Source organism: Bombina bombina, chromosome 5, assembly GCF_027579735.1.
Source record: "Bombina bombina isolate aBomBom1 chromosome 5, aBomBom1.pri, whole genome shotgun sequence".
Classification (NCBI taxonomy): domain Eukaryota; kingdom Metazoa; phylum Chordata; class Amphibia; order Anura; family Bombinatoridae; genus Bombina; species Bombina bombina.
In genome coordinates, this window is record NC_069503.1 from 156,319,908 (window position 1) to 156,334,723 (window position 14,816).

The 14,816-nt window shown below is 36.0% G+C and overlaps 1 protein-coding gene across 1 annotated transcript in view; it reads left to right on the forward strand.

The window, feature by feature from the left end:
* Positions 1 to 406: 406 nt before the first annotated feature.
* VIPR1 (vasoactive intestinal peptide receptor 1) overlaps positions 407 to 14,816 on the forward strand; it is a 576,370-nt gene continuing 561,960 nt past the window's right edge. The window contains exon 1 of the mRNA XM_053713746.1: positions 407 to 826. Coding sequence (XP_053569721.1) covers positions 773 to 826 — 54 coding nt within the window. The 5' untranslated portion in view covers positions 407 to 772. The remainder of the gene's footprint in view (positions 827 to 14,816) is intronic.

Genomic DNA, 14,816 nt, shown 5'->3' on the forward strand with positions numbered 1-14,816 from the left:
TCTATATAAGACACAGTGCTGAGCTCTCACTCTACTTCTCTGTATAAGACACAGTGCTGAGCTCTCACTCTGCCTCTCTATATAACACACAGTGCTGAGCTCTCATCCTGCTTCTCTATATAACACACAGTGCTGAGCTCTTATCCTGCTTCTCTATATAAGACAGTGCTGAGCTCTCGCCCTGCTTCTCTATATAAGACACCATGCTCCTCTGTATCAGACTCATCACTGAATTTGTATCACTCACACACATACTGCAGCCTGCTGAGCCCTGCCCGGGCCCCTCCTTTATCACAGCTGATTGGCTGCTGATTCTGCTCACTGATTGGCAGCTTGTCTTTGCCTTCTCAGACTTTCTTAATGAAAGTAGAGCGCAATAAGGAGGTAGTGTGAGAAGAGTGAGCTGTGCATACACCGGCGGGATCCCCTGTAAGGGGTGCGTGAGGGATTCTCCTGCTGACCTGTAGGGATCTAGAGGATTTTAATGGATAACTGGGAAGTGCTCTGAGTTGCAGGGATTTTTTTAAAGAGCACCTTGGTGGGAAAAACTGCACCTGACTGAAGGTGACAATCATCTGTTTAGCTGACAATAACAGGACAGGGATCTACAAGTGAATATTTTGTGGGGCAGCTATTCTCCCATATCACAGTTTGGTGGAAACATTGCACCGGATCCTGCAGGAGTGGTATCTAACAATTCACTTAATAATAACAGAAGAGGAATTTTCAAGGACTAAAGAATTGGGAGACACCTGGAAGTGCCATTTCAGCTATGGGGTTTATAGGGAAGTGCAGCATTTTGCTGGTTTCTTGGCTGATTTCCACTGTAAGTATCTGATGATTATTCTGCTTTCTTCTCTGACTTTTTTTTATTTTAGAACCAGTTATCACAATTAGTTTATGCAAATGTATCATTTCTAAGCAGATGTAACAAAGGCAATGGGATTTTAGTAATGCTTCTCTGTATAGGTCAGTATGGTACTTGAGCTATATATATATATATATATATATATATATATATATATATATATACACACACACTATGGGTGCTTCCGGAATCACTTATTGGAATGTAAAGTACATGTGTGTATACATTGTAGTTTGTGTTACTATATATAAACTGTATTTGTGACTGCACATATTGCAGTTTTACCATTAATTTCATAAGCTGCATCTGTTATCTTTAATAGCATTTGTGATTATTTGTAAACCTTCAAATTTGAGTAATTCAAAGCATATTGAAAATATCTAAGGGCACACGGTGCATAGTTGACACTTAAATTGTGTCACTAAAGACACATATTACATTTGTGACTATGTTTAAACACATAGCACTTGTCACTAAATGCACACAGTGCATTTGTGTGACTTTGTACAAGTTGCCAATTTGTGACACTAAAAGCACACAGTGTATTTTTGACTAGCAAATACATAGCAAATTGTGTCACTGAAGACACACAGCACATTTGTGACATGTATATACTCATAGCAAATAGTGTCACCAAAGGCACACAGGGAATTAGTGATTTTCAATATACAAATTGTAGCATGTGTCATTAAATGTGTAAAATGTATTTGTGACTCATTGTGTACAGATTGGTGTATATGTCACTAAATGCATCAGCAGTATTGTTGACACTATACACATTATAATTTGACTATTTTGTTACTGTTCATGTATTGAAATGAGTGTCACTAAAGGAAAACGCTAAACATGTGACTGAACAAACTGATTGTGTTTCTAGATGCATATACTTTATGTGGGATTCTGTGTCTACATTTCATTTTTTGTCACTACACAGACACTGCATTTTTGACTATTAAAAAAATGCATATGCTGCATACACTGCAGTGTGTGTCTCTGTAGGCACACACTGAATTTTGTGTCAACAAAAAATGCACATTCTTTATATTAAGCAAGTGAATCTGTTTTGTGTCTATGCATACAATGCATATAGTTCACCAGTTGCACATAAGACACAATACAATATAACCTATCTCACTGGTTTTATAGCCCACAAGTGATCAAGCCTTTGCAGTTTACATTGTGCTCATGATGAGTCTATCTTTCTCCTGAACAGCGCTGAGAAAATTGCTTTTATGTAGATGACACTTTCCTTCTGTTGTATTCTTAAAACACAATACAATGTTAAGATCTTTTGTTACAACTTTACAAGGGCTATTGCTATCCTTAACATTCCCAGAGAAACCCTTGATCACAGGATTTTTTGCAAGTTATTCATCACTTGTAGTTTATTATTAGTTTAAATTAAACAAACTTTCACACCCTGAAATGGAACATTTTAAGTTGCACAATCTGCTATTGTTTTGCATCAGTTTTCTCTGTATATTATTCAGCATTTTGAGCTGGGGTCAGGCATATTATCTCACACAAACAGTTGTTGGGTATTTTCATTTACTTCTGTATGAAACCTGTTGACAGGATTATCAGTTCAGTGCATGTTGTCCAGTAGTAAGTTTCAGCAAGGTTATCAGTTATGTACGTAGTTATAACCATGTTAAAAAAAAAATATTCATCCTACTAGGTGAAAAACCATATCTTTTCTGAACACATGTGCCCCTTTGCTTCTCTCGTGACCAAACTGAAACATATCAATGGAAAACATCAAACTGGCTTTAACCTTTTGACTACCAAAAAAAAAAAAGTTTGTAGCACAACTCTTTATGGCTGATAAGGGGTTAATTTAGCATAGTCTTTTATCCACATGTTACCTATACAGTCTGACACATATAATTAAACCATAAGGCAAATCTCCTATTCTATTAATATATATTTGTATGGCTAATTCCTGTTTGGCATTGCATTGCTATGCATAATACCAATTGAATCCTCATTCTTTGTCTCCCATCATTTTTAAACTAAAATATAATATAATATAAACTGTTCCAATGGCCCACACACCTGTAGCAATTGTGGAGGTGGAGAGGGTTACACGAGTTGCACATTGGTATCAAACGTATTGTTTAGATTTAAGGAGCACAATCACATTGAGGACATTTGCACCCCTTCATTGGGGCACTATGCCCTTGTTCATCTCTACAGAATATCTAAACCCTTTAAAATACTTTATTTGGGGGGAACTAACTCTATTCTTTCTAAAGTTTACTGGAGAAGGAAGAATGTGGTAACCTGAAATGTTGGATCTGTAAGGAATCTACCTATGTGTTAACCCATTTGTGTGCCAGAGAGAGTTCTTCTCTTTAAAAGACATGGGGGGTCCACTTTGGATTGAGTCATGCTTACTGTGCAGTTTGAATGTGATGGTGTAACCCATGAAGCTATTGTATTTATGTGAGATCTACCAGCTATACAAAGATATGTCAAACAAATTTAACCACATAATATTTAGTTGTACCTTTTTTTTTTTTTTACTTTTTTAGCAAATGTTGCTATCTTGCATATGCTAATTTATAGACAGCTCAGATGTGTTGTGATATAACAGAATAATAATCTTTATTTCATAGGTATTTTAGTGCTTGTACATTGTACATGACCACTACAAGTTTTAAGAAAGCTATTGAAGTAATCTGAACTTGATCTTTCAATTTTGGTAATAAGGCATCTATAGGGCTACATCTAGGCTTGCCACCTCGGCCATCTTTTCCTGGACACTTATGAGTTTCACATGCTGCAGGGTGTTCAGAGGGGAACATGTATTGTGAACCTAAACAGCATATGAACAGTGACACTGGACAGCACTATTCATGTTCCTCCCTGCATACCCTGAAGCATGTGTATCTGATAAGTGTCCAGGAAAATATGACCGAGGTGGCAACCCTAGCTACATCAAATGTCAACTGGAAGTAATATTCAACAATCTCCATCTAAGTTCCTGGATATTTTGATATATTTTGGTAAAGGGAGGGGCATGAAACCCAAAGTTTGTCTTTTCATGATTCAGACAGATCATACAGATTTTTACAACTTTCTGATTTATTTCTGTTATTCAATTTGCTTAATTCTTTTGGTATCCTTTGTTTAGCAAGCAGCAGTACAGTACCACCAATCCTCAGCAAGATCACAGTAGTATATTACTGCTCCTGGCCTACCTAAGTATGCTTTTAATAAACATAGAAAAAAACAACAAATGAAAATGAGATAATAGAAGTATTGGGAAAAAAAATGTAAATTATATGCTCTATCTGTAAGGTTCCTTTTTACTTAAAGGGACAGTCAAGTCCAAAAAAACTTTCATGTTTCAAATAGGGAATGTAATTTTAAACAACTTTACAATTTACTTTTATCACAAATTTTGCTTTGTTCTCTTGGTATTCTTAGTTGAAAGCTAAACCTAGGAGGTTCATATGCTAATTTCTTAGACCTTGAAGGCCGCCTCTAATCTAAATGCATTTTGATAGTTTTTCACCACTAGAGGGCATTAGTTCACGTGTTTCCTATAGATAACATTGAGCTCATGCACGTGAATTTACCATGGAATTTACCATGGAGACAGATCTGATTGGCTACAAAAGAACTGCAATAAGGGGGAAGTCTGCTGAGGCTTAGATACAAGGTAATTACAGAGGTAAAACATGTATAATTATAACTGTGTTGGTTATGCAAAACTGGGGAATGGGTAATTAAGGGATTATCTATCTTTTAAAACAACAAAAATTCTGGTGTTGACTGTCCCTTTAATAACAGTTGTTATATTTGTTACAGGAACATGATTTAGTTGTTAGTGTGATCCAACCAGTTTCTTCAACCTCAGTTATTCTATAAGATAGGTGATATTTAGTTAAATGGCACAGAATAACATCTGAGAGAGTAAGGAGGCTGTTGATGAATAAAGACCATGATCTCTACCAACTGAAAGGCAGAAACATTACACAGATCTTACACCAGTTACTGATGTTTTTCTCCCTACAATATTAGACTCTAAGATCACTTGAATAGACACATGCGCACATGCACACATACGCACACACAAAAAACTTGATTGCAAAATACATTCAGACACAAAAGCATTGTCTGACCTTTAAACTTGTTGAAATTTGGCTGCTGCTAATTGTTTGAGAAGGTCCCCACAGTGTGTTTACACTGCTTTGGAGCCCAAGTGATTTTTTTTTTAAGAGAGAGAGAGAATGATATATGAATTATTTGAAGATGGTTACATGTATAATTTGGCAGCGTTAACTGTGCAAAAAGCGTAATTGATCTTTGTAACGCAGACCATTTGTTAAGTCACTCATAAAACTGCAAGGGTGTTCAGCATGTTATAAACTTTAGCTGTATGTCTACATTCTACATAGCTGAACAGTTGCAATGTGCTATTTTATAGACCCCGCTGTTTAATGTACACACACATAAGCCATCCATGCTAGAACAGTTCGCTGTTTTAGTTTACAAAGAGCTGCATTTATATATATATATATATATATATATATATTTATTATTTTTTTTATAGTTTTTCTGAAAAAGAAACTTTCTTAACTACTAATATGAAAAATGAAATAAATTGAGCAAAAACATTCAAATAAAAGTCTCCATTGGAAAAAGTCGCTTAAGCATGAAATTGCAGATTGAATTCCTGGAAGTTTGGTTTAGGTGCTTCACATGGTTTGTTTTGGCTAAAATCTTTTAAATAATTATATAGGATCTGCTTTTTGACAGATACCTAGGAACATAGGAACACATTCAAGTAAAATTCACATTAAAGGGCTATTAAAGTCTATTTTATTCAAATAAAAAATTATATTCCAGATAAGTGCTTGCTTGTTGGTGGCAACATTTAGCTACCAATAAGCAAGTGCAACCCACGTTCTGAACCAAAAATGTGCCGGTTCCTAAGTTATACATTCCTGCATTTTAAATAAAGATAGCAAGAGAACAAAGAAAAATTGATAATCAGAGTAAAATTGCCTGCTCTATGTGAATCATGAAAGAAAAAAGTTGGGTTTAGTATCCCTTTAAGGCCGAGTTATACTGTGAGCATCAAAATAACCAGCTTTAACTGAACCATTTTGTCATGCAAACAATGCTCTGTCACATGCATACCTTCCAACAATGGGCAGGACTGGCATACAGTAGGCATGCTTAGGACACTCTATTGGCATTTATTGGCAGTCCCTTTATTTTCATAAAAATTTATTTTTCCATAGTGTTTTCGCATATGCAGGCTATCAATTCTTTGAGATAAATTCCCACATCCCCTTGTCCCCTGACTGAGATAGAGATCTGCAATACATTGCTAAACTGATGTTACTTTTCCTAGCCGCCAATGGGTTACAAGTAATGTCACTGGGTTTACAGCTAAAAATAAAATGCTGCATTATAAAAACAGACTCCTTTAATTATTTGTTGTCCAATATGATAAATGACCAGCAACATCTAAGTAAAGATGGTATTGTAGACGGCTATAAAAATAATGAGGCTGTTCCGTTTGCATGGTCATAACTGTTAAATAAGAACAAGCTAAGTCAGTAAGACAGCGTCATCAGAATCTATAATTCATGCTTGATGTCTGATCCATAAATGCTGTCATTTCAAGGCTGTACAGAAAGCTGAACAGTAATTATTCACTCAGACATGTATGGTTCTATAGAAATATATTTATGTATTCATAGAGGTGGGAATGACAAACACTGCGGGGAACTTCAAGAATAAAGCTGTCCTACAAACTAGATTAGTTTATACTTTTAGGAAATTTTGGGCAAACTTGTTGGGCCTATGGTTTTTATCAACTCTCAAAATCTATGTTTCTATGTGATAATATCTGTATGTTTATCTATCCGTCATCTATTTGTCTAGCTCCTACCTGTCTATCTGTTTATCTGTCAATTTAAAGGGACATAAAACCCATTTTTTTTCCTTTCATTATTCATAAAGAACATTCAATTTTAAATAACCTTCCAATTAATTTCTATTATCTAATTTGATTTGTATCCTTTGTTGAAAATTATACCTAGGTAGGCTCAGAAGCTGCTGATTGGTGACTGCACATATATGCCTTTTGCAATTGGCTTTTAGCTAGCTCCCAGTAGTGCATTACTGTTCCTTCAACAAAGGACACCAAGAGAATGAAGCAGATTAGATAATAAAAGTAAATTGGAAAGTTGTTTAAAATTGTATGTCACAAAAGAAAATGTCTGGGTTTCATGTCCCTTTTTAACCTAATTGGCAAACGTTAAATACAAAGGTAAAATGGACATTTTTCTAGAAATAAAATGCTTTAGCAAAAAAACATAATTTATGTAAGAACTTACCTGATAAATTCATTTCTTTCATATTGGCAAGAGTCCATGAGCTAATGACGTATGGGATATACAATCCTACCGGAAGGGGCAAAGTTTCCAAAACATCAAAATTCCTATAAATACACCCCTCACCACACCCACAATTCAGTTTAAGTAGTGGGGTGATAAAGAAAGGAGTAAAAAGCATCAACAGAGGAATTTGGAAATAATTGTGTTTTATGCAAAAAATTATAACCACCATAAAAAGGATGGGTCTCATTGACTCTTACCAATATGAAAGACATGAATTTATCAGGTAAGTTCTTACATAAATTATGTTCAAGAGCCCATGAGCTAGTGATGTATGGGATAGTAATACCCAAGATGTGGAACTCCACAGAAGAGTCACTAGAGATGGAGGGATAAAATAATAACAGCCATTTTCCACTGAAAAAGATTAATCCACAACCCAAAATATAAGTTTATTCTCATAATGAAAAGAAAAAACTTTAACATAAGCAAAGGAATCAAACTGAAACAGCTGCCTGAAAAACTTTTCTACCAAAAACTGCTTCCTAAGAAGCAAATACATCAAAACAGTAGAATTTAGTAAATGTATGCAAAGAAGACCAAGTTGCTGCTTTGCAAATCTGATCAACTGAAGCTTCATTCTTAAAAGCCCACGAAGTGGAGACTGATCTAGTAGAATGAGCTGTAATTCTCTGAGGCAGGGCCTGACCCAACTCTAAATAAGCTTGATGAATCAAATGCTTTAACCAAGATGCCAAGGAAATGGCAGAAGCCTTCTGACCTTTCCTAGAACCAGAAAAGATAACAAATAGACTACAGGTGGCCCTCGATTTACGCTGGTTCAATTTGCACCGGTTCAGAATAACAACCTTTTTTTCTAGTCATGGGACTGCTATTGAAATGCATTGAAAAGCAGTGCACTAATTAAAATAGCCAGTAGGTGGAGCTGTCTGCTTGTGTTTCAGCAAAGTTAAGCAAGTTTAACAGCCTGAAATTGATCTGTTTAAACAGATGAGACCAGAGCTATCGAGCAGCCACTTCCCTATTATTTTCCTGTCCAGCTGCTTGAGGTGAGGGTGCCTAACTGGCTATTAATCACTGCAGATTAAAATGCATAGAATAGGTGCAGACCCAATATTATCTAACATGCTAACAATGCAGATAAATGTTTGCAGAAAAAATGCAAGTAAAAAATAAAACGTTTTTGTTTATTAAACTTAGTTTGATAATGATGCAATCTGTTGTGTAATTATTTTATTAGGTGATGTTTAGCAAATGTTTTTGTTCATTAAACTTAGTTTGATGATGATACAATCTATATTATTAGGTTTATAATGCTGTTTAGCATTTAAAGTCTTTATTTCATACCTTTAAAAATAATGTATTAGGTGTTACTTATGACAATTTTGAGAGGGGCCTGGAACCTAACTCACTCACTTCCCATTGACTTACATTATAAACTTGGTTTCAATTTAGAATGGTTTCGATTTACAACCATTCCTCCTGGAACTTAAACCTGGCGTAAACTGAGGGCTACCTGTAGAAGTCTTCCTGAAATCTTTAGTAGCTTCAACATAATATTTCAAAGCGCTTGCCACATCCAAAGAATGTAAGGATTTTTCCAAAGAATTCTTAGGATTAGTATACAAAGAAGGGACAACAATTTCTCTATTAATGTTTTTAGAATTCACAACCTTAGGTAGAAATTTAAATGAAGTCCACAAAACTGCCTTATCCTGATGGAAAATTAGAAAAGGAGATTCACAAAAAAGAGCAGATAATTCAGAAACTCTTCTAGCAGAAGAGATTTAGATTCTAAATTTACAACAAATGCACTTAGCTTTGATAGAACTGTTATCAGGCAGCAGGGTTCCAACAGTGGTTTTTGAGACAGGATCAGATTGAGACATCTTGCAAATGTAAGAGAAAAAACAACATATAAAGCAAAATTATCAATTTCCTTATATGGCAGTTTCAGGAATAGGAAAAAAATGCAAATAGCATAGCCCTCTGACATAGAAAAAGGCAAGAGGCATATAGGAATAGGGTTTAAAATAATGAAATTATTTGGCGCCAAGTATGACGCACAACGCAAACTGAAATTTTTTTGGTGCTAACAACATCCGGAAATGACACACTTGCCTCATTGTAGACACACAACCTTGTGCAAGAAACTCGGACGTACCTTTGCGCCAAAAAAAATCTTGTGCCAAGAATGACGCAATAAACTTTGGCATTTTGCGCCCTCACAAGCCTAATTTTGCCCGCAAAATTGAATGAAAAAGCAGTCAATTGAAAAAAGACTATACCCCAGGTAAGAAAAATATTTTCCTAAATATTTTTTTTCCCAAATATGAAACTCGTAGTCTGCAAAAGGAAATATACATAAACCTTACTTATGGCAAATATAAGTACAATACATATATTTAGAACTTTATTTTAATGCATAAAGTGCCAAACCATAGCTGAGAGTGTCTTAAGTAATGAAAACCTACTTACCGAAAGACTCCCATCCACATATAGCAGATAGCCAAACCAGTACTGAAACGGTTATCAGTAGAGGTAATGGAATATGAGAGTATAGCGTCGATCTGAATAAGGGAGGTAGGAGATGAATCTCTATGACCGATAACAGAGAACCTATGAAATAGATCTCCCCTGAGGAAAACCATAAAATCAATAGGCAATACTCCCTTCGCATCCCTCTGACATTCACTGTACTCTGAGAGGAATCGGGCTTCAAAATGCTGAGAAATGCATATCAACGTAGAAATCTTAGCACAAACTTACTTCCCCACCTCCATAGGAGGCAAAGTTTGTAAAACTGAATTGTGGGTGTGGTGCGGGGTGTATTTATAGGCATTTTGAGGTTTGGGAAACTTTGCCCCTCCTGGTAGGATTGTATATCCCATACGTCACTAGCTCATGGACTCTTGCCAATTACATGAAAGAAACAGTGTTTTGTTTGTATACTAGAATGTCCCTTTAAGGGTTTTTATTGTGCCCCAATTGCTTCATCTCGGTGTAAAATGAAGTACAGAAGCAAAGGAAAAAACAAACAAACAACGATATAGCTATGTAGTAAGGTTACAGTTTTAGCATGTTCTGGAGGGAAACTCAGGTTTTTATACTTTCAAGTTGTTCTACATCTTAAAGTGAATGTCAATTTTGATGCTAAAGTGCCCGTTTTTTTAAAAAAATTAGATTAAAAACAGGGGCACTTTAATTTATCAAAATTTACATTTAACTTGTGTTGTGAAAAAAAACTTACCTTTTAAACTTGACAGCAACTCCAGCTTCCTCCTGTCGTCGCAAGCCATTTCTGACGTCAGAAATGATGAATAAGTCATCCTCCAATCATGACTTTCCCCCCGGAGGAATCAGTGTCTGATTCAACACTGTGATTGGAGGAACCCGGATTCCTCATTTTAGACCCAGGAAGAGGCTTTGCGACGAGTGGAGGAAGCTGGATCGGCTGTCAAGTTTTTAAAAGGTAAGTTTTTTTTCACAACAGGAGTGAAATGTAAATTTTGATGAATTAAAGTGCCCCTGTTTTAAATCTAATTTTTAAAAACCGGACACTTTAGCATCAAAATTGACATTCACTTTAAAGGGACAGTCTACCATCGAATTGTTATTGTTTTTAAAGATAGATCATCCCTTTATTACCCATTCCCCAGTTTTGCATAACTAACACAGTTATATTAATATACTCTTTACCTCTGTGATTACCTTGTATCTAGGAACCTTCTTCCAGCCCCCTCATCACATGACTGTGACTGTTTGTTTATTATCTATTTTCTTGCATTTAGCATTGTTTTGTGCTAGATCTTAACCTCTTAAGGACATATGACGGAATTATTCCGTCATAAAACAATTGAGCAAACTGAAAGCTGTGTCCTTAAAGGGTTAAATAACTCCCTGTGCCTGAACACAGTGTTATCTATATGGCCCACGTGTACTTTCTGTCTCTTTGTGTTGAAAAGCATGTGATAAGAGGCAGCCCTCAATGGCTTAGAAATCAGCATATGAGCCTACCTCTGTTTAGTTTAAACTAAGAATACCAAGAGAAAAAAGCAAATTTGATGATAAAAGTAAATTGGAAAGTTGATTAAAATAAAAAGTCCTATCTGAATAATGAAAGTTTAATTAATACTAGACTGTCCCTTTAAGTAATTTGGGATTTAAAGGGACAGTAAGCACCTTGATATGTTTATGTAGAATGCTTAGTTATGTGTATTGTAACAATTTGTCCTATACTTTCATTATTTATTTTCACCTACTTTAACTTTGAACATTGAGGATCTAAAAATTCTCAACATTTTAAATACACCCTGCTGACTTCCTAAGGCTAACCTTGCCACACATCTGTCCCTAATTGGCTTTAACTGATAACAACTGCAAAACAATGCAATTTATACTACTAGTGTGACTGTGGCAAGCCTTGTTGTCTACACACTAAAGCCCAGATTTGCTCCTCCAAACAAGGTCAATGAAAAAAGTGGGTGGATATTCTCTATTAAAAAACAATAGCTGTAAAAATGATTTTAATTTTTTCTAAAACTGTTTAGACTTGGCTGGTATGTTATTATTATGTAGCTGCACAACAGAAATGTCTTGTAATTATAAACGGTTAGATTATGAGTTGAGCGTTAGGTTTAAAAAGCAGCGTTAAGAGGTCCTAACGCTGCTTTTTAACCCTCACTGGTATTATGAGTCTTGAAGGTACAGGTGTATCGCTCACTTTTTTGGCCAGACTTGGAAATACCGCAAATCCACTTACGTCAATTGCGTATCCTCTTTTTTTCAATGGGACTTGCATAGCGCCAGTATTACAAGTCTGACAAAAACTGAGCGGTAGACCCTGTCAAGACTGGTACCGCATATTAAAGTCAGTAGTTAAGAGTTTTACACCACAACGCCGTAGCATAAAACTCTTAACTAAAGTGCTGAAAAGTACACTAACACACATAAACTACCTATTAACCCCTAAACCAAGGTCCTCCCGCATCGCAAACACAATTTTTTTATTAACCCCTAATCTGCTGAACTGGACATCAGTGCCACTATAATAAATATATTAACCCCTAAACCGCCACACTCCGCCTCACAAACATTTGTTAAATAATATTAACCCCTAATCTGCCATCCCTAACATCAACCCCACCTACCTACATTTATAAACCCCTAATCTGCCACCCCCAACGTCGCCGACACTATATTAAAGTTATTAACCCCTAAACCTAAGTCTAACCCAAAACCTAACACCCCCTAACTTAAATATAATTAAATATTGTAGCTAGCTTAGGGTTTATTTTTATTTTACAGGCAAGTTTGTATTTATTTTAACTAGGTACAATAGTTATTAAATAGGTATTAACTATTTAATAACTACCTAGTTAAAATGAAGACAAATTTACCTGTAAAATAAAACCTAACCTAAGTTACAATTACAGCTAACACTACACTACAATTAAATTATTTCCCTAAATTAAATACAATTAAATTATCTAAAGCACAAAAAACCCCCCACTAAATTACAGAAAATAATAAACAAATTACAAGATTTTTAAACTAATTACACCTAATCTAATCCCCCTAACAAAATAAAAAAGCCCCCCGAAATAAAAAAAAAGCCCTACCTTACACTAAATTACAAATAGCCCTTAAAAGGGCCTTTTGCGGGGCATTGCCCCAAAGTAATCAGCTCTTTTACCTGTAAAAAAAAAATTACAAACACCCCCCCAACAGTAAAACCCACCACCCACACAACCAACCCTACTCTAAAACCCACCCAATACCCCCTTAAAAAAACCTAACACTAACCCCTTGAAGATCACCTTACCGGGAGAAGTCTTCATCCAATCGGGCCGAAGTCCTCAACGAAGCCGGGAGAAGTCTTCATCCAAGCCGGGCGAAGTGGTCCTCCAGACGGGCAGAAGTCTTCATCCAGACGGCGCGAAGCGGGTCCATCTTCAGGACATCCTACGTGGAGCATCCTCTTCCTTCCGAGGGCTAAGATTGAATGAAGGTTCCTTTAAATGACGTCATCCAATATGGCGTCCCTTCAATTCCAATTGGCTGATAGAATTCTATCAGCCAATCGGAATTAAGGTAGAAAAAAATCCTATTGGCTGATGCAATCAGCCAATAGGATTGAGCTTGCATTCTATTGGCTGTTCCAATCAGCCAATAGGATTTTTTCTACCTTAATTCCGATTGGCTGATAGAATTCTATCAGCCAATCGGAATTGAAGGGACGCCATCTTGGATGACGTAATTTAAAGGAACCTTCATTCAGTCTTAGCCGTTGTCAGTAGAGGATGCTCCACGTCGGATGTCTTAAAGATGGACCCGGCCCGGTTGGATGAAGATTTCTCCCGGTAAGGTGATCTTCAAGGGGTTAGTGTTAGGTTTTTTTTAAAGGGGTATTGGGTGGGTTTTAGAGTAGGGTTGGTTGTGTGGGTGGTGGGTTTTAATGCTGGGGGGGATTTGTACTTTTTTTACAGGTAAAAGAGCTGATTACTTTGGGGCAATGCCCCGCAAAAGGCCCTTTTAAGGGCTATTTGTAATTTAGTGTAGGGTAGGGCTTTTTTTATTTTTGGGGAGGCTTTTTTATTTTGATAAGGGGAATAGATTAGGTGTAATTAGTTTAAAAATCTTGTAATTTGTTTATTATTTTCTGTAATTTAGTGTTTGTTTTTTTTGGTACTTTAGATAATTTAATTTAATTTTATTTAATTTAGGGAAATAATTTAATTATAGTGTAGTGTTAGGTGTAATTGTAACTTAGGTTAGGTTTTATTTTACAGGTACTTTTGTATTTATTTTAGCTAGGTAGTTATTAAATAGTTAATAACTATTTAATAACTATTGTACCTAGTTAAAATAAATACAAACTTGCCTGTAAAATAAAAATAAACCCTAAGCTAGCTACAATGTAACTATTAGTTATATTGTAGCTAGCTTAGGGTTTATTTTACAGGTAAGTATTTAGTTTTAAATAGGAATAATTTAGTTAATTATAGTAATTTTATTTAGATTTCTTTTAATTATATTTAAGTTAGGGGGTGTTAGGTTTAGGGTTAGACTTAGGTTTAGGGGTTAATAACTTTAATATAGTGGCGGCGACGTTGGGGGCGGCAGATTAGGGGTTAATAAATGTAGGTAGGTGGCGGCGATGTTAGGGACAGCAGATTAGGGGTTAATAATATTTAAGTAATGTTTGCGAGGCGGGAGTGCGGCGGTTTAGGGGTTAATATGTTTATTATAGTGGTAGCGACGTTGGGGGCGGCAGATAAGGGATTAATAAGTGTAGGTAGGTGGCGGCGACATTGGGAGCGGCAGAGTAGGGGTTAATAAATATAATGTAGGTGTCGGCGATGTTGGGGGCAGCAGATTAGGGGTTCATAAATATAATGTAGGTGGCGGCGGTGTCCGGAGCGGCAGATAAGGGGTTAATAATTATAATGTAGGTGTTGGCGATGTCGGGGGTGGCAGATTAGGGGTTAATAAGTGTAAGATTAGGGGTATTTAGTCTTGGGGTTCATTTTAGGGTGTTAGGTGTAGACATAACTTTTATTTCCCCA